This window comes from Belonocnema kinseyi, chromosome 5 (assembly GCF_010883055.1).
Source record: "Belonocnema kinseyi isolate 2016_QV_RU_SX_M_011 chromosome 5, B_treatae_v1, whole genome shotgun sequence".
Lineage (NCBI taxonomy): Eukaryota > Metazoa > Arthropoda > Insecta > Hymenoptera > Cynipidae > Belonocnema > Belonocnema kinseyi.
In genome coordinates this window covers 87,344,988-87,365,854 of record NC_046661.1, presented here as the reverse complement: position 1 = coordinate 87,365,854, position 20,867 = coordinate 87,344,988, and the positions used below count along the sequence as shown (strand labels likewise).

At 24.3% G+C, this 20,867-nt stretch overlaps 1 protein-coding gene across 1 annotated transcript; it reads right to left on the bottom strand.

The window, feature by feature from the left end:
• Positions 1–3,080: 3,080 nt before the first annotated feature.
• Positions 3,081–18,661, bottom strand: LOC117172808 (phosphatidylinositol glycan anchor biosynthesis class U protein). Its single transcript, XM_033361046.1, has 4 exons — positions 18,245–18,661; positions 14,850–15,052; positions 7,867–8,581; positions 3,081–3,535 (listed from the first exon to the last, which is right to left on the bottom strand). The coding sequence occupies exons 1-4, from the start codon at positions 18,375–18,377 to the stop codon at positions 3,282–3,284; spliced, it is 1,305 nt and encodes a 434-aa protein (XP_033216937.1). The 5' UTR covers positions 18,378–18,661; the 3' UTR covers positions 3,081–3,281.
• Between the last annotated feature and the right edge of the window lie 2,206 nt (positions 18,662–20,867).

Below are 20,867 nucleotides of genomic sequence, written 5' to 3'. Positions count from 1 at the left end.
GTAGAAAATCATCAGTTTGGTTAAATATTTTTTTTTAACTGAAAATTTACTTGTTCAATTTTTTTTTAGTTCAAAATTCAACAATTTGGTTAAAACTTGATTTTTCTTAAATTTTAAGATTCAACGATTGGGTTGAGAATTCATGTATTTCTTTGAAAAATCGATTTTTTTTAAAAGGAAAGTTAATCTTTCTAGTTGAAAATAAATTTTACCTTAAAATTTAAATATTCTATTTTTGGTTGAAAATTGTTCTTTTTTATTTTAAAATTCAACTATTTGGTTGAGAAGTCATGTATTGGTTTTTAAATAAATTTTGTTTGGGATTGAAAATTCATCTTTTTTGTTTGAATTTAAATTATTACAGTAAAAAATCCATCAATATTCCATTTTTGGTTGAAAATTCATCTTTTTTAGCTCAAAATTCAACTATTTGTTGAGAATTCGTGTATTTCTTTTCAATTTGTTTTTCTGTAGAAAATAATCTTTTTTGTTTAAACCTCAAACATTTAACCGAAAATGGATATCTTTTAGATGAAAATTCATGTTTTTTTTTAAATTTAAATCTTCCTGTTGAAGATTAATGATTTTAGTTAAGAATTCATTAATATGGTTAAAAGTTCAACTATTCAAGGAAAAAATTCATTATTTCAGTTTAAAATTCAACAGTTTGTTTGAAAATTAATTTTTTAGCTGAAAATGAAACTATTACATTTTTGGTTAAAAATTTAACTTTTTTAGTTGGAAATTCAACTATTTGTTTAAGAATTTATATATGTTATTCAAGAATTATCTATTTTAAACAAAATTTAAACTTAAATTTTTACCATTCCATTTTTTGTTGAAAATTCATCTTTTTTAGTTAAAAATTCAACTATTTGGTTGAAAATACATGTATTTCTTTGAAAAAAAAACCCTTTTTTTTATAGAAAATTAATTTTTTGTTGTTAAAACTTCAACTATTTCACAGAAAATTGATATTTTAGCTGGAAATTGAACTGTTTAGCTTAGAATTCATATATTTGGTTGAACATTCATCTTTTCTAGTTCAAAATTCAACTATGTGCTCGAAAATTCTAGTATTTCTTTGAAAAATCTGTTCTTTTTTGGTAGAAAATTATACTTTTTCATTAAAACGTCAACCATTTAAACGAAAATTGATATTTTTTATTTGAAAATTCATGTATTTGTTTGAAAATTCGTGTTTTATTTTCAAAGAAAATTAATCTTTCATTTGAAAATAAAATTTAACTATTCTATTTTTGGTTGAAAATTGTTGTTTTTTAGTTAAAAATTAAACTATTTGGTTCAGAAGTCATGTATTTTTTTTAATATCTTCTTTTCTGGGATTAAAAATTCGTCTTTTTTGTTTGAAATTCAATTATTACAGTTAAAAATTGATCTTTTTTAGTTGAAAATTCAACTATTTGATTGAAAATTCATGTTTTTTTTTTTTTTTAATTTAAATATTTCAGTTGAATATTAATGATTTTCGTTAAAAATTTATCATTTTGGTTAAAAATTCAACTATTCCAGTTAAACATTCATTATTTTAGTTTAAAATTTATCAGTTTTTCATGAAAATTAACTTTTTAGCTGAAAATTTAACTAGTTCATTTTTGGTTAAAAATTGCACTTTTTTAGTTGAAAATTCAACTATCTGGTTGAGAATTTATATATGTTTTTGAAAAATTATATTTTTTGAAGGAAAGTTAGTCTGTTTGGTTGAAAATTTAACTTTTCCAAATGAACATTCATTTTTTTTGAAATTGAAATTCAATTATTTCAGTTGAAGAGTCACTAGTGTGGTTTGAAAATTCATTATTTCTTTGAAAAAAAAAACTTTTTTCATAGAACATTCTTTTTTTGTTTAACTTCCACTATTTAACCGAAAATTGATATTTTAGCTGGAAATTGAACTATTTAGCTTAAAATTCATATATTTGGTTGAAAATTCACGTACATATTTTTTTAATCAGCTCTTCTAGATAAAAATTGATCATTTTAGTTTAAAATTTATCAGTTAGGTTTTTGAAAAATCGACGTTTTTGTAGAAAATAATTCTTTTTAGTTGAAAAAATTCTAATTTTTTTGAAAATGTATTTTTTTATGTTCTTTTTTCATTCAAAATAAAATTATTTCGTTAAAAATTCATTATTGTTACTTAAAGATTCAAATATGTTATTGAGAATTCATGTATTATTTTTAAAAGGTCTTATTTCTTGTTGAAAATTTATCTTTTTAGTGTAAAATTAATTCTTTTTCACTGAAAATTTAACTATTATATTTTTTGTTGAAAATTGATTTTCCTATTTTCTGGTTTTAGTCCACAATAAAATTATTTTGTTAAAAATTAATTTTTTATTACTTGAAGATTCAACTATTTTATTGAAAAATTATGTATTATTTTTTTTAATCTACTTCTTTCGTAGCAAATATTATTTTAAATTTATAATTTAACTATTCTATTTCTGGTTGATAATTGATTTTTCTATGTTTTTTTTAGTTAAAAATAAAACTATTTTGTTAAAAATAAATTTTTATTACTTGAAGATTCAACTATTTTATTGAAAAATTATGAATTATTTTTTAAACTCTACTTCTTTGGTAACAAATCAAGTTTTTTAATTTAAAATTTAACCATTCTAGTTTTGGTTGAAAATTTATTTCTTTTTAGTTGAAAATTCAACGATTTGGTTTAGAATTCATGTATTTAATTGAAAATATATTTTTTTCTTTAAATCAATCATTTTCGTTAAAACTTCAACTATTTAATCGAAAATTGATATCCTTTATTTGAAAATTCATTTTTTTCAATTTAACTCTTCCAGTTGAAGATTACGCATTTTAGTTGAAAATTCATTAATTTGGTTAAAAATTCAACTATTACATTTAAAAAATCATTATTTTAGTGTAAAATTCATGAGTTTGTTTGAAAATTAATTATTCTTCAACTGAAAATTTAACTATTTTATTTTAGTTGAAAATGTTGTGCCAGGGTTTTCTAATTTTGCGGATAAAGTAAGTCATTCAAACTAAATACAAGAATCATGACTGCAATTTTATAATAAAAAGAGTGCGCCTTTTATAAAAAAAATTCATTGAAGTTTCTTTTATTTTAGAAAAAATAGTATAATAAGTAGCTTATAACTATGTAGCCTAGAAAGTTTGAAGCAAAATTTAATTTGCGTCGCAGGTTCTTCGATGTTTACGAGTTCGTGAAAATGAATCTTAGAGTACGTATCAGGAGACTTGACTGAGTATTGAAAAATTGGTTTATAATATTATTCCAGAAGTAGTTTGGCCCTCGATCCCTTGATTTCCAAAGACGTGCCATGCCGAAGAGCAAATTCTCGCTTGACACTCGCAAAAGGAATGTCGGTGAGAAGAAATATTTCGGCGATTGCGAAAGCCAGAGTCACTCCGAAGTAGAAATTCGCATTCGCTGATCGCGAAAAAATCCAGAGATGCCAAACTGTCGGGGCAAAAGCGGTGCAGAAAAGCGTGAAGCAGCCGACTATGAAAACTTGCTGCATATCTGCAAAATTATTCATTTATTTTAGATTTTAATTTTAATTTAGGTAAGAAAATTTCGATACCTCTATGTTAAAAGAACATTTTTAATTCCTAAAATTCTCAAAATTCCTGAAATTCTTCAGAATTGGCAAAATTCCTTGAATTATATCTATTCTATGAATTCCTCTCTAAATTCCTTGGATTTCCTGAATTCCTAGAATTCTCTAAATACCTTAAATTCTCTCAATTCCTTGAATCGCCTTAATTTGTTTCATTTGACCGGATTCTCTTAAATTCTTTTGATTAATTCCTTGAATTATCTGAATTTCTTAAATTTTCTAAATTGCCTAAATTGTCTGAATTTCTTGAATTATCTGATTTCCTTGAAATCTCTTAATACCTTTAATTATCTTAATTCCTGAAATTCTACTGCATTAATCTGAATTCCATTTATTATTTTAAGTCCTGAAATTAAATGAATAAAGGGAATTCGCATTATCTTGAAGTCCTGGAATCGGAGGAATGAAGGCAATTTAGACGAATTTTCAGAATGCATTGAATTCTTTGAATCATATGAATTCTTTTAATTTAGCAAAATTGCCCGATTTCATTGAATTCTCTAAATTCCTTTTAATTCTCTCAATTCCTTGAATCACAATAATAATTTTTTTTTCAATTCACTGAATTGTCTTAATTCTCAGAATTCTCTGAACTCCTTGAATTCACCCAATTCTTTAAATTTATTGAATTCTTCTGCATTTATCTCAGTTCCATGCATTTTCTTGAATTCCTGGAATTGAATAAATGCGGGGAATTTAGAAGAATTGCCTGAGTTCGTTGAATTCTCATGATTCCTTAAATTATATCAATTCCTTGAAATTTCTTAATTCCTTAAATTTTATGAATTCCTAGGATTACCTGAATCCCTTGTATTCTCTGAATTCCTTAAATTATCTGGATTTCTTGAATACTCTGAATTCCCTGAATTTCCTGGATTTTTTAAATTTTCCTGATTCCTGGACTTATACTGCATTAATATGAATTCAATATATTATTTTGAAGCCGTGGAATCGAAGGGTATTTCCAAGAATTGCCTGAATTAATTGAATTCTTTTAATTCCTCGAATAACCTTAATTCCCTGAATTCTCCTAATTCACTTAATTCCTCGAATAATCTGAATTCACTTAATTCCCTGAATTCTCTTAGTTCGTTGATTTCCATTAATTCATTCAATTGTCTGAATACCTTGAAATCTTCTTAATTTATGTGAAATACATGCATTATTTTTAAGTCTTAGAATTGAAGGAATGAAGGGAATTTAAACAAATAGTCCCAATTCATTGAATTATCTTAATTCCTTGAACTCTTTGAATTCCCTGAACTCTATAAATTCCCTGAATTATATAGATTCTTTGAATTCCCTGAACTCTGAATTATTTGAATTCTCTGAATTTCCAGAATGTCTAAATTCCTCAAATTCTCTGAACTCCTTCAATTCTCTAAACTCTTTGAATTCACTGAATTCCTTAAATTACTTGAATTCTTCTGCATTTATTTGAGTTCCATGCAATATCTTGAAGTCCTGAACTTTAATAAATTTAATAAATTCCTTAAATTCTACAAATTACTTGAATTTCCGGAATCCCTTAAATTCTCTGAATTTCTTAAATTCTCTAAATTCCTTGAATTCTTCTGCATTTATCTAAAATGCATGCATTATCTTGAAGCCCTGGAAGTGAAGAAATCAGGGTAAGTTAGAAGAATTGTCTGAGTTCGTTGAATTCTTATAATTCCTGGAATTTTCTGAATTCCTTGCATTCTCTTAATATCTTGAATTTTCTTATTTGCTGTCCTATAATTGTAGAAATTATGGGAATTTAGAAGAACCAGAATTTTTGTCTTGAATTCTCTGAATTCCTTTAATTCTCTTAATTCCTTGAGTTTTGTGAATTCCTCGAATTCTCTGAATTTCTTGAAATCTCTTAATACCATGAATTATCTTAATTCCTGAAATTCTACTGCATTCATCTTCCTGAAATTAATTGAATTGTTTTAATTCATCAAATAATCTGAATTCACTTAATTCCTTGAATTCGTTGAATTTTTTGAATTCTCTTAATTTCCTGAATTCTCTAGATTTCTTTAATTCTGCTAATTTCTTGATTTATCTGAATTCCTTGAATTCTCTTAATACCTTGAATTCTCTGAATTCCTGGGATTCTACTGCATATACACCTGAATGCCATGTCTTACTTAAAAATCCTGAAATTGCAGGAATGAGGGGAAGTTGGAAAAATTACCTGAATTAATTAAATTTCTTTAATTCATCGAACAAACTGAATTCCCTGAATTCTCTTAATACCCCGAATTCTCTCAATTCCCTGCTTTCTCCTCATTTATTGAATTATCTAAATTTATTTAATTATCTTAATTCCTTGAATCCTCTAAATTCCTTTATTTTGGTTAATTCCTTGAATTCTCTGAATTTCTTGAATTCGTTTAATGCCTTGAATTATCTGAATTCTCTTAATTCCTTGAATTTTATGAATTCCTCGAATTCTCTTAATTTCTTAAATTATCTGATTTCCTTGAAATCTCTTAGTACCTTTAATTATCTTAATTCCTGAAATTCTACTGCAATAATCTGAATTTCATTTATTATTTTAAGTGCTCAAATTAAAAGAATAAAGGGAATTCGCAAGAAGTGTCTGAATTAATTTAATTGTTTTAATTTCTCGAATAATCTGAATCCACTGAATTCCCTAAATTCTCTTAATTCCTCAAACTCTCTAAATTCCTTTATTTTTCTTAATTTCAGGAATTCTCTGAATTCCTTCCAGTCTCTTAATTCCTTGAATTCATTGAATTTCTTGAACTTTCTTAATTTCTGGAAATCTCTAAATTTCTTTATTTCTGTTAATTTCTTGATTTATCTGAATTCCTTGAATTTTCTCAATGCCTTGAATTCTCTGAATTCCTTAAATTCTCTACATTTTTAAAATTCTTCTGCATTTATCTGAGTTCCATGCATTATCTTGAAGTCCTGGAATTGAAAAAATGAGGGGAATTTCGAAGAATTGTCTGAGTTCGTTGAATTCTTATAATTCCTGAAATTTTCTGAATTTCTTGAATTCTCTTAATATCTTGAATTCTCTTATTTGCTGGAATTCTACTGCATTCAACTGAATTCCATGCATTATTTTAAGTCCTGAAATTAAAAGAATAAAGGAAATTTGCAAGAAGTACTTGAATTAATTGAATTGTTTTAATTCCTCGAATAATCTGAATCCACTTAATTCCCTAAATTCTCTTAATTGCTTAAGCTCTCTAAATTCCTTTATTTTTCTTAATATCTTGAAATCTCTGAATTCATTGAAGTCTATTAATACCTTCAATTCTACTGCATATATCTGCATGCCATTCATTATTTAAAAGTCCTGACATTGAAGGAATTAAGGGAATTTGGAAGAATTAATTGAATTCCTTTGATTCATCGAACAAACTGAATTAACTTAATTCACTGAATTCTCTTAATACCCCGAATTCCCTGCATTCTCTAAATTCCTTTATTTCTGTTAATTCCTTGAATTATCTGAATTTCTTGAATTCTCTTCATTCCTTGAATTTTCTTAATTCTTTAAATTCTTCTGCATTTATCTGAATTCCATGCGTTATCTTGAAGTTCTGGAATTTGAGGACTGAAGGGAATTAAGAAGAATTGCCTAAATTCATTCAACAACTTGAATTCCTTGAATTTTCTTGCATTTATCTGAATTCCATGCATATATCTGAATTCTATTAATTATTTTAAACTACTGGAATTTATAGAAAGAAGGGAATTCATAAGAATGGCCTGAATTCATTGAATCCTCTTAATTCTTTGCATTCACTCAATTTCTTGAACTTTCTGTATTCCCTGAATTCTCTTAATTCTTTCTATTCATCTGCATTTATCCGAATTCCATGCATTATCTCGAAGTCCTGGAATTGAAAGAATTTAGAGAATTTAGAGAAAAAAAACTCTTTCATTTATTGAATTCTCTTAATTCCTTGAAATCTCTCAATTCCTTGAATGCTCTTAATTCCTTAAATTCTCTTAATTCCTTAAATTCATCTGCATTTATCTAAATTTCATGCATAATTTCAAATTCCTAGTATCCAAAGAATTTAAAATTCCCCGAATTCGTCCAGGAATTCAAGGATTTCAGAAGAATTCCCTGAATTCTTTCAATTCTCTGAATTCAGTGAATTCCTTGAAATCTATTAATTCCTCTGCATTTCTCTGAATTCCATGAATTCCATTAAAGTTCTTTTAACATGCCGGTATCGATTTATCAAAGAGGACAACTTACGTTGAAACAGGTGTTTCCACAACGGCAACAAAGACATGTAAAATCCAATATCTCCAATCGACGGATAGGATTTAAAAATGGCAGCAATTGCCAAATAGGTAAAGGCAAGGAGCATCGGATCGCGACGTAATTTCAAAGCTAGTGGTACAACGTACAAAAAACTGACATTAATCTGAAAAGAGGCTATGAAAAGCCACCGGAAATGTTCAAACATTTCCGTGAAAAAATACCAGTGGAGTCCAATATTCGGTCTCAAATCAGGCACGGTTAGGATAAAACCAATCGTGCTTCTCAGGAAGGAAAAGCTTCCGACGATATGATAAGAGATGTAGAATAATGCAGTCAGAAAGCTGAAAAAAATCAACACTACCTTCGCGATAGCAAAGGATCTTTCTTTCTCTTGTTTCCCCTGGAGAATGTAAATCGTCGCGGGGACGATCAAAGTCATCGGGTAGAGACCCTGAATAGTTAAGAGTGCAATTGAGAGGCAACTGAAGAAAGTTGAGCGGTTTATCATTGAAAAGAGAGCAAGGGATAGAAGAAAGTTGGTAAACACTGTCGTTGTGAGACCGACGCAGTTTAAAATTATGAAAGGGTTCAAAAGGTAAACTGCAGCGACGTGGGGCATTGAGGGAGGTTTTGTGAGTTTCGGGGGTTGGTGATTTTGACTCTCTTCCGATTTGTGAATCGACTTTTCTTTCTCTTCTCGTTTTACCTTCAAATTGGGAGAAAATAGTTTGGAATTATTTTTGATCTTCACCATTTTTTATATAAGAGACCGTCCATAAATTACGTTACCAATTTTATCCAATATTTTGCCTTAGAGTTCTTAACCCTTTAAGGACACACTTCCGTAAAATTATATAAAGAGCACACTGGGTGTTAAATACCCAAGGGTATTCAAACGTGTGCTGTGCCGGCGGTATTGGATAGTTTTTTACAAGAAAATCAATTAATTATGTTTAATCTATCTATTTTAAGGAGAAAAAGTTTTCAAAACAGTTTTTGAAATTTAAAGTAGTTAAAAAAATATTTTTTGGAAAAAAATTAAAAAATGACTCCTTTCACTCTAAAATTCATAAGTTTTTAAGTTTTTGATATTTTTACTTAAAATTTTACTTGAATACTTCCGAGATACGGCGTTTCCAAAATAAAATTAGTCTTATAGTGTCTTAAACTGCATATAAAAATTATAAAAATCAAAATCATGTGAAAATGAAATAGAAAAATAGGTTTTCATGTCATTTTTTAATCTGGCGCCATATGCTCCATTATTTTAAATTTGGTACGTTTTGCTAAAGGGCAAATAAGTCGCTGGGTATTTTACACCCAGTATGCCCTTTAAAGGTTAAATGGTCAAGAATTTATATTGAACAGAAATGCTCTTGAGAATATGCGCAGCATTTAAGCTCAAAGACAATTACTACATACGTATTTTTACAAAAACATTCTAGAGTAAAATAAAAAATATCCTTTTTTTAATTACAGATTTGTTACAGATCAGGTAATTCCAGAAAAATGCAGGGAATGCCAGGGAAAACCTGATAGAGTTAGGGAATTTTGGAAAAACAAAAGTTAAAGTTAATTTTATTATTATGGTTAAAAATCGCATTTATTTGGTTGAAAATTCATCTGTTTTTTTTTTAATTTAACTGTTTTTGGTATAAAATTAAACTCCTTTTTGGTTGATGATTCATCATTTTAGTAGAAAAATCTTTTTTTTTTTGTTGTTTCAAAATTTAATTGTTTTGTTGAAAATTATGTTTTTTAGTTAAAAATTAATTGTTTTAACAGAAAAATTAACTCGTACATGTTTGGTTCAAAATACATCTTCTTAAGTTGAAAATTCGAATATTTGGTTTAAAATTCCTGTGTTTTATTGAAAATTCGAATTTGTGAGAAAATATTTAAGATTCTTGGTTACTAATTCCTGTTTTTCGTTGAAAATTTCTTTAAAAATTCAAATATTTGGTCGAAAATGAATCTACTTTGTTACAAATTCGTCTATTTTGATAGAAAGTTCATCTTTTTGGTTGGAAACTAGTTTTTTCTTATTTATAATTAATTCTTTAAGCTGAAAATGTAACTATTCCATTCTTTGTCGAAAATTGATCTTTTTTTATAGAAATGTAATCTTCGTAGTTGAAAATTATACTATTTCGTTGAAAATTAATTTTAATTTTATTGAAAATAAAGTTTTTCACTAAAAATTGAATTATTTTGATGAAAAATCGTTAATTTTTTGGATGAAAATTTATTTTACTAACTGCAAAATTGAGTATTTTATTTTTTGTAGAAATTTTATCTTTTTAGTATTATAAAAAATTTAACTTTCTATTTTTTGTTAAGAATTAATTTCTTTGGTTGAAAGCAAACTATTTAATTAAAACTGCGTATTATTTTTTGTAGAAAATTCTTATTTTTGGTTCAAAATTAAAAAATGTTGTTAAAAAGTCATTCTCTTTGGTCGAACATGTAACTATTTCGTAGAAAATTTACTTGTTTAAAATTCATATTTTGGTGTGAAAAAGTCAATTGAAATCTTTTTTGGATGAAAATTTAACTATTTTTTTTTAGTCTCTTTTCAATTAAAAAATTCATCTATTTTAATAGAAATTGCATCTTTCTTGGATAAAAATGCAACTCGTTGATTAAAAATACAACAATTTGGACAACAAGTCATCCTTTTTAGTCGAAAATTCAATTAATTCACAGGAAATTTACTTATTGTTAAAAAAAAAATTATAGAAAATTCATTTATTCTATTGAAAATTTGTCTTACTAATTCGAAGTTTCATCTATTTTAGTACAAATTTCATCTTTCTTGGATGAAAATGCAACTGTTTAGATAAAAATTAAACAATTTTGTCAAAAAGTCATTCTTTTTTGGTCGAAAATGTAACTATTTCGTTGAAAATTTACCTTTTGTTTAAAACTTATATTTTGGTGTTGAAAAGTCAATTGAATTCGTTTTGGATTGAATTTCAATTTTTTTTGCGGAAAATTTGCCTTTTTCATTTAAAAATTCACCTGTTTTAGTAGAAATTTCATCTTTCTTGGATAAAAATGCAACTGTTTGAATACAAATTCAACAATTTGGTTAAAAAGCCATCCTTTTTGTTTGAAAATTCAACTATTTCGTAGAAAATTTATTTGCTTAAGATTTTATATATTTGATTTAAAGTCAATTGAAATTTTATTTCGATAAAAATTTATGTATTTTTTAGAACAAATTTTCTTAGTTTAATACTTCCTTGTTTTTGTTCGAAAATTTAACTATTTCGTAGAAAATTTACATGTTGTTTAAAATTTATATATTGGATTTAAAAAGTCAATTTAAATCTTTTTTTGGATGAAAATTTATCTATTTTTTTGAGAAAAAATTTTTTTATTTAATAATTCATCTTTTCAGTCAAAAATTCAACTGCTTTGTTGGAAATTTAATTAATTCGTAAGAAATTTACTTTTTATTAAAAATTCATACTTTGAAGTCAAACTAAAATCTTTTTTAGACGAAAATTCAATTATTCTTTTGAAAATTTGTGTTATTAATTCAAAAATTCATCTATTTGAGTAGAAATGACATCTTTCCTGGATAAAAATGCCACTGCTTGATAGAAAATTCAACAATTTTGTTAAAAAGTCATGCTTCTTCTTCTAGAATTCAGCAATTTCGTAGAAATATTACTTGTTTAAACTTTTTTTGTTAAAAAGTCAATTTAAATCTTTTTTGGGAGAAAATTTAAATCTTTCTTTTAAATTTTTATTTTGAATTAAAAAGTCAATTTAAATCTTTTTTAGCTGAAAATTTAACTATTTTTAGAACATTTCTCTCATTAATCACAAGATTTGTCTATTTTATTCAAAATTTCATTTTTCTTTATTAATGCAACCGTTTGGTTATTTAACCGTTAACTGGTTATTTTTTTATTCGAAAATTTAACTACTTTGATGAAAATTCAACTAATTCGTATGAAATTAACTTCTTGTTTAAAATTCATACACTTGTTTAAAATTTATATATTGGATTTAAAGTCAATTTAAATCTTTTTTCGATGAAAATTTATCTATTTCTCTGAGAAAAAAAATTATATTTAATAATTCATCTTTTTGGTTCGAAAATTAAATTATTTCGTAGAAAATTTACTTGTTTAAAATTTATATTTGGTTTTTAAAAAGTCACTTGGAATATTTTTTGGGTGAAAATTAAAAATTAAAAAAAATTTCTTGTATATTAATGATCATAGTTTTTGGTTGAAAATTCTACTATATTGTTGAAAATTTAACTATTTAATGGAAAATGTACGTTTTGTTAAAAATTTATATTTTGGTGTTGAAAAGTCAATTGAATTCTTTCTGGATAAAAATGAATTTTTTTATGCTGAAAATTTGACTTTTTGATTTAAAAATTCACCTGTTTTAGTACAAATTTCATCATTCTTCAATAAAAATGAAACTTTTTGATTGAAAATTCAACAATTTTATTAAAAAGACATCCTTTTGAGTCAAAAATTCAACTATTTTATAGAAAATTTACTTGCTTAAAAGTTATATTTTGGATTAAAAAGTCAAGTCAAATTTTTTTAAACTGAGAATTTAACTATTTTTTGAAAATTTCTCTCTTTAAATTACAAAATTCATCTATTTTATTCGAAATTTCATTTTTCTTGTTTAAAAATGCAACTGTTTGATTGAAAATTCAACAATTTTGTTAAATGGTAATTTTTTATTCGAAAATTCAACCACTTTGTTTAAAATTCAACTAATTCGTATGAAATTAAGGTCTTCTTTAAAATTCGTATTTTGAAGTCAAACTGAAATCCTTCTTGGAAAAAAATTCAACTTGTCTTTGATTTTTTTTAATTTAAAATTCATCTGTTTTGAGAGAAATTTATCTTTCTTGGATAAAAATGCAACCGTTTGATTGAAAATACAACAATTCTGTTAAAAAGTCATTCTTTTTAGTCAAAAATTTAACTATTTCGTAGAAAATGTACTTTTTATTTAAAATTTATATTTTGGTGTTGAAAACTCAGTTGAATTCATTTTGGATGAAAAATAATTTTTTCTGCGAAAAATTTGCTTTTTTCATCCAAAAATTAACCTGTTTTGGTACAAATTTCATAATTCTTCGATAAAAATGCAACTGTTTAGTTAAAAAATCAACAATTTTATTAAAAAGCTATCCTTTTTGGTCGAAAATGCAACTATTTCGCAGAAAATTTACTTGTTTAAAAGTTATATTTTGGATTAAAAATTAAATTCAAATTTTTTATAATTGAAAATTGAACTACTTTTAAAAAATTTATCTCTTTAATTACAAAATTCGTCTATTTTATTTGAAATTTCATTTTTCTTTGTTAAAAATGCAACCGTTTGATTGAAAATTCAACAATTTTGTTCAATAGTAATTTTTTATTCGAAAATTCAACTAATTCGTATGAAATTAAGGTCTGGTTTAAAATTCATATTTTGAAGACAAACTAAAATCTTTTTTGAAAGAAAACTCAATTGTTTGTTTAAAAATTTGTGTTATTATTTTTAAAATTTATCTATTTTAGTAGAAATTACATTTTTCTTGGATAAAAATGCAACTGCTTGGTTAAAAATTAAAAAATTTTGTTAAAAAGTTATCCTTTTTGGTTGAAAATTTTCTTTTTGTTTAAAATTTAAATTTGGATTAAACAGTCAATTCAAATCTTTTTTAGTTGAAAATTTAACTATATTTTTTTAATTTCTCTCTTTAATGACAAAATTCGATTTTTTTATTCGAAATTTCATTTTTCTTGTTTTAATATGCAACCATTTAATTAAACATTCAAAATTTAACTAATTCGTCTGAAATTAACTTCTTGTTTAAAATTAATATTTTGCAGTCAAACTGAAATCCTTCTTGGAAGAAAGTGAATTATTTTTTGCAAAATTTCTGTTTTTAGTTAAAAAATTTATCTATTTTAGTAGAAATTGCATCTTTCGTGGATAAAAATGCAACTGTTTGGTTTGAAAATTCAACTATTTTGTAGAAAATTTATTTGCTTAAAATTTTATATATTTGATTTAAAGTCAATTGAAATTTTACTTCGATAAAAATTTATCTGTTTTTAAATTTTTTTTTGTTTAATAATTCCTTTCTTTTTTGTTCGAAAATTTAACTATTTCATAGGAAATTTACATGTTGTTTAAAATTTATATATTGGATTTAAAAAGTCAATTAAAATTTATATACTGGATTTAAAAAGTCAATTAAAATTTTTTTTTATGAAAATGTATCTATTTTTTGAGAAAATTAAAAAAAAATTATCTTTTTGGTTCGAAAATTCATCTATTTCGTGGGAAATTTACTTCATATTTAAAACATATTTTGACGTTGAAAAATCAAACTAAAATCTTTTTCAAATGAAAATTCAATTTTTGTTGTTGAAAATTTGCCTTTTTGATTTGAAAATTCATCTGTTTTAATTGAAATTTCATTTAGTTCGAAATTCATCTCTATTAGTTTAAGTAAACTCTTTTTTCTTTCATGACTGAAAAATCGTTATTTGTTGCAACTTCATCTTTTTGATTTTAAAAAAAAATTTCATCTTTTTTGTTAGAAAAATCAAGTATTACACTTTTTTGTTGAGAATTCATCTTTTTAGGTTGAAAACTCTTTTATGATAAAAATTATTTTTGTTTTGTTTAAAATAAATAAATAAATTTGAACATTTTACATATGCAACTAAAATTGTGTTTTATTCCGTTTATAAAAGACCCTACATTCAAAATATTACATGATTAAAATTATAGAATCTATTTGAATTATATTCATTAGGAAAAATAAAAGAATTGGTTAGGAAAAAATCAGAAAATGTTGAAAATGAAGTTACGTAATTTAAGTACGGTCCCTTATACTTTATGAGGGTTCTTGATTTTCGATTTCCATAATTTTTATTATTTTCTATCCAGCCTATTTTACATAGAAAATTAATAACAAAAAAATTTACCACTTCTGTAAAGTAAGTTCTTGCAGTCGCTGCTAAAAACCAGGCAGTCATTAGATCGCTGAGGATAAAAAGTAATTTGAGGGCCCAATCGGTAAGGAATTTTTGCATTAAATTGAATGCTACGAGCCCTATTGGTGTCTCATGAAATAAATCACCACTGTAGGGATCTATTCCAAAATTTCGAAGGTAGACTCCTTCAGTTACTAAAAACAGAGAAGGAAAATGATTCTTTAATGAATAATTACCATCTATTTTTATTTCCTGACCAAAAATTAGCCTATAAATATTTTCCTGTAATTTTTACGCGATTGTATGACATTATTATAAAAATTATTATGGAAAAATCAGTATAGGAATGAATAATAATAAAATATTAAAAGAATTATTAAAAAATGTAGAGAACATTTGAATAAATTATTGATTTTCGAGCACTCATATAAATCTAAATAAAAATTTGGATATTTACAAAATATGTGTATAAAATTCAACGAATTAAGAAAATTTTGGGAATATGTATAAATTTTCTGAATTCCAAAACATCAAAATAATGCATGGAACTCAGATAAATTAAGAAGAATTCAAGCAATTAAGAGAATTTACGGAATGTTTAGACATTTTTTTGAATTTTAAAATAATGCATCAAATGCAGATAAATGCATAAGAATTTAAGAAATCAGAGATTCGCAAAATTAAAAGAAGTAAGGAAAATTAAGAAATTCAGGGAATTTAAGGAATTCTTATTTTTATAAATTTACTGAATTTCAAAATATCAAAGTAGTATGTGAAATTCCAATAAATGCAGAAGAATAAAAAAAATTAGAGTACTTAATCAAAAGGTAAAAAAATATTATGCTTAATAATTATTTGTTATCATAAAGTTCGAAAAAATTCTGTGTGTCAGAGAATTCAAGAAATTCTCCTTTTCCTGAATTTCAGAACTTTAAAATGATGCATGGAATTTCCTGAATGCCTTGAATTCCAGAACGTCAAAATAATACTGAAATTTATTCATAATGTTTTTTCGAAAGGGCTCACAACTAATTTTAATAATTTTACTTCGATTTAAAAATTTTCTTCGTAATAGTTTAAATAAATTTCAATTTTTACAATGTTAAAATTGTTGATAAAGTTCTTGAGATAATTGAAAAATATTTTTTTTCTCGAAATTAGAAAAAAAATCTTTAAAAAAGTAAAAAACTGCCTTATAATCTTCCAAATTTTCGCCGGAATTTTGAGAAAATTTGGGTATTCTCTTGAAAACTTTCGTAATTCTTTTGAAGTTTCAAAAGTTTATTTTTGACATCTTTAAAAATCTGCATTTCGAAAAATATTTCAGGGTTTATAATTCTTTTTGAATCTCTAAAATTGTACAAAATAATTCTTTAATTTACTCAATTTATTTTTTATTTTTTAATCTTACCAAATTGAAACATTTTCCTTTTACATTTTCTACACATTTTCACATTTTCTATTTTAGAAAATCATTTGATATGTTTAAATACCTTTTTTAATTTTCTTTTAAAATTCATTTTCCAAAATAAAAAATCGTTAAAATTTTCACACGGATATTGAGAAATTAAAAAAAAATTTCAGAACTTCTAAGTCCTGAAATTTTTTTTAATTCTACAAAATAACAAATTTTCAGAAAGATCGCTCCGATTCTTCTTTTACAATTTTAGAAATCTTTTTAAATAATCTCTGATAATTAATCATCTCTTAAACTTACTTACATTTTTTTTTAAATTATGTAATACGGCAAAATTGCACATTTTCGTTTTAAAATATTTCACGCACTTTTTAAAAATTATAGGAAATAATTAAAAATGTTTTGTTATCTTTTTCAATTTTCTCTTAGAATTAATTACAACCCTGCAAAATTAAGTTTACCTAACAATTGTTTAAATCCTAAAAAATTGTCTCAAAGTCATCCTTGAACTTTTTCCACATATTCTGAAATTTTCAAAACTTAAAATTATTCTTTTGAAATAAAACATAAACTATAGAAATTTTCCTAGAAAATCTTGAAATTTAAAATTCAATATAAATAATATAATAAATTAAGAAATAAATTGTAATAATTCCAATTCAATTTAAATATCTTCTTCCTAATATTTAACATAATTATTTTTAAAAACCTTCCATACTCGAATTTTTACTTTTTTTGGAGGTAGTATTTATTCCAAACGAAATAAAATATTTTTTAAATATAAAAAGTAGAGATAATAAAGAATAAAATAAGATGCATGGGATATAAAAGTAAAAGAATTTCTATGTGTTTTGTACGTAATAAAATTAGAAGAAAGTCCTGGTCAATGCATTTGAAAATTTTCAAAATAATTTAATTTTAAGCTAGAAACATAAAAAAATAAACAATTACATTTTTTATAAGCTGAACACTTCTTAAATTAAAAAAAGTTCAAAATTTTTATTTTCAAATCTTGAAAAATGTACATGTTGTTTTACATTTTTCAAATTTTAAATTCTTTTGTAGAATTTTTCAGAACTTCTAAACATCTTTTAAAATAATACGAATATCCTAACAATTTCTTTAAGATACTGCCAAACAAAAAAAAATTTCCTTAAAATTGTTCTCATTTATTTTTGATATTTCTAAATATTAAGCAATTGTTCTTATTCTTAATAAAAAACTTTCAAATTGAATGGTTTAAAAATATTCGATTTTAAACGGCTTTAATTTTTAATTGCTAAATCTTTAAAACTGCATTTTAAACAATTTTAAAATAAAATTTAAGCTTAAAATTTAAAAATCTAGGATGGACAATTTGTTAAGTGATATATGTTCGAATTAGGCATTCTAAACTGAATAATATAATAATTGAAAAAGATAACAATTTAACTAAATATTTAAAAAAAACGGTCGAAATCAAAGTTTGACAGATTCTTCTCTGCTAAAAATTAGTCACATTTTCAGTCAAGAAATAAAAGTCACTGTCATTTCCCGGTTTTTTCCAGTCTCATGAATTTTTTTATTTTAAAGTCTTCTGTATTTATCTGAAATTTTAATATATTTTGACGTTTTTAGATTTAAGGTTTTCAGGAAATTAAACAAAATTCGCAGAAGTCATTCAATTCCATGAATTCTTTTAATTCCTTGAAAAAGATAAAATGAAATAAGATGATAAATCAAATAAATACAAAATAAATAAATTGTAATAATTTAAATTAGATAAAAATATTTTCGTAGCAGTTAACACAAACGATTTAGAAAAATTCAAAATCGAGTTTTTAAATTAATTTTGCAAGCAGAATTGATGCAAAAGGTATTAAAACAGCAGCATAGTAGAAAATATAGATATTAATAAAGAATGGAAAATTGATGGAACTGCAGTTTCATCAATGTATAAACTTATAATAAAATTAGAAAGAAAACTAACCTCTTTTCCAGGAATTGAGAGCTGTAGAAACTTCAACCCGATCACTAATAATATCCTGATACCTCGAATTCATTAATGAAAACCTTATAAAACTACCTAATGTATAATAAAACAACCACTCCTTCTTAATCATTTTCACAATTTTTCCCAATTCTAGTTTCAACCTATTTTAATCGATCAATTAATACTTCATTGCTCTTTTTCTTCTTTTCGAATACATTCAGAATTTAAGTCGCGTTTCCGTACAATTTACACATGATTCATCGTACAATCCCTTAAAAAATTATCATTATTTGACCAAATCTCTCAACACTTTTCATGTCTGACAAATTCGCAGATTCTTGACACGAATTTCGTAGGTTATGCTTGCCGGGTGTCAAGGTCAGGGAGGTTGGGTCTGTTACATGCCGATCTGCCGATGCTCCGAAATATTTGGACCACGTAAATATTTGATTCATCCGAAAATTTTTCACTTTTTTAGGAATAACGATTAACAATTGAAATCATGTTATATATTTTTTTTCTATGTTTCACGAGGAAGAGAGGATAATAAATTTTGTAGCTAGATAAATAAAAATTAATTTGTCGGTAAGTATATGGTATTTTTGATTGAAAATTGATTTATAAATGCTTAAATGATTATGGAAAAATGTATTTTTTCAGGAGGAATTGCAAAAATGAATAAAAATCAGTATAAAATATTTCTTACGTGTTTCGTAGGAGTGGTTGCACTGGCATCTTATAATATTCATATTAAACCGCTTTGGGATCCTTCAGAATTCAGTAAGTTTTTTTAAAGAATAATTTAACACATACGAATTATTGAGAACATAGTAAATAAATTTTAGTGACAGCATATTCGAGTTTAAGATTTTCTAACCTCAAAATAAATGTTCGTACTATTTTTAAATTTCCATCTCTATTTTTTTATTTCATAAATTAGTCTCTAGAAAATTTATTTTTTGAGTTTTCAACTGTGCGGCTTAATTTTCTACCAAAAAAGAAGAATTTCCAATAAAATAGATGAATTTTCTACAAAATAGATGAATTGTCAATTAAAAAAGAATAAAATTTTCAAAAAAATGGAATATTAATTAAATTTACAGTAAAAGAAATTAATTTTCACCAAAAGAGAACGAATTTTGAACAAAATATATTAGTTTTACACTACATACGTAGTTGAATTTTATACTTAGAAAGATAAATCTTCAAACATAAATTTGATAGTTAAATTTTCAGTTTGAAAAATTAGTTTTCTTACTAAAGAGATTAATTTTCAAACTTAAAAGTTGATTTTTTAAAAAATAATACATGAATTCTGAACCAAATAGTTGAATCTTCAAATAAAAAAAAAAAAAACAATTTTCAACTTAACACGGAATTGTTATATTTTCAGTTAAAAAAATGATTTTCAAGAAAAAAGATGAATTTTCGAACAAATTTTTTTTAAAGAATACATAAATTCTCAACCAAATAGTTGAATTTTGAACTCGAGAAAATGAATTTTCAACCAAACAAGGAATTTTTATATTTGCAGTTTAAAACATTTAATTTTCAACTAAAAACATTAATTTTGTAACAAAAAGGTCGATTTTAAGAAAAAAATACATGGATTCTCAACCAAAAAGTTGAGTTTTGAACTTGAAAAAATTAATTTTTAACCAAAGAAAGGAATTCTTCAATTTTTATTTTAAAAAAAATTAATTTTTAACTAAAAAGATTAATTTTGTGAGAAAAACGTCGATAAAAAAAATTGGAATTCTCAACAAAATACTTGAATTTTCCAATCTAAGAAAATAAAATTTTAAGCAAATAGTTAAATTTAGAGCTGAAAAAGATCAATTTTCAACCAAACTGATGAATTTCAAACTAAAATTATGAATCTTCAACTGGAAAAGTTAAATTAAAAAAAAAAGATGAATTTTCGACAAAAAAAGATTTTTCAAAGAAGTAAATAAATTTTCAAAGAAGCAGTTGAATTTTGAAATTGAAAAAATCAATTTTCATCCAAACAAGGAGTTGTTATATTTTCACTTTAGAAAAATTTATTTTTAACTAAGAAGATTAATTTTGTAACAAAAAGATCGATTTTAAGAAGAAAAATGAATTCCCACAAAAATAGTTGAATTTTGGACTTGAAAAAGTAAATTTTTAACCAAACAAGGAATTGTTATATTTTCAGTTTAAAAAAATAATTGATTTTTAACTAAAAAGATTAATTTTGTGAGAAAAAAGTAGATTAAATAAATATATACATTGGAATTCTCAATCAAATACTTGAATTTTCCAATTAAAAAAAATTAAAATTTAAGCAAATAGTTAAATTTAGAACTAAAAAAGATCAATTTTCAACCAAACTGATGAATTTCAAGAAATAAGATGAATTTTTGACACAAAAAAAAAAGTTTTTTCAAAGAAATACATAAAAATTCTCAACCAAGCAGTTGAATTTTGAAATTGAAAAAATCAATTTTCAATCAAACAAAGAATTTTCATATCATCAGTTTAAAAAATTTGATTTTCAACTATGATGAAATTTTGAATTAAATACTTCAATTTCCAACCAAAAGGATTGATGTTCTACTAAAAGAGATGATTAAAAAAAAATACATGATTTTTCAAT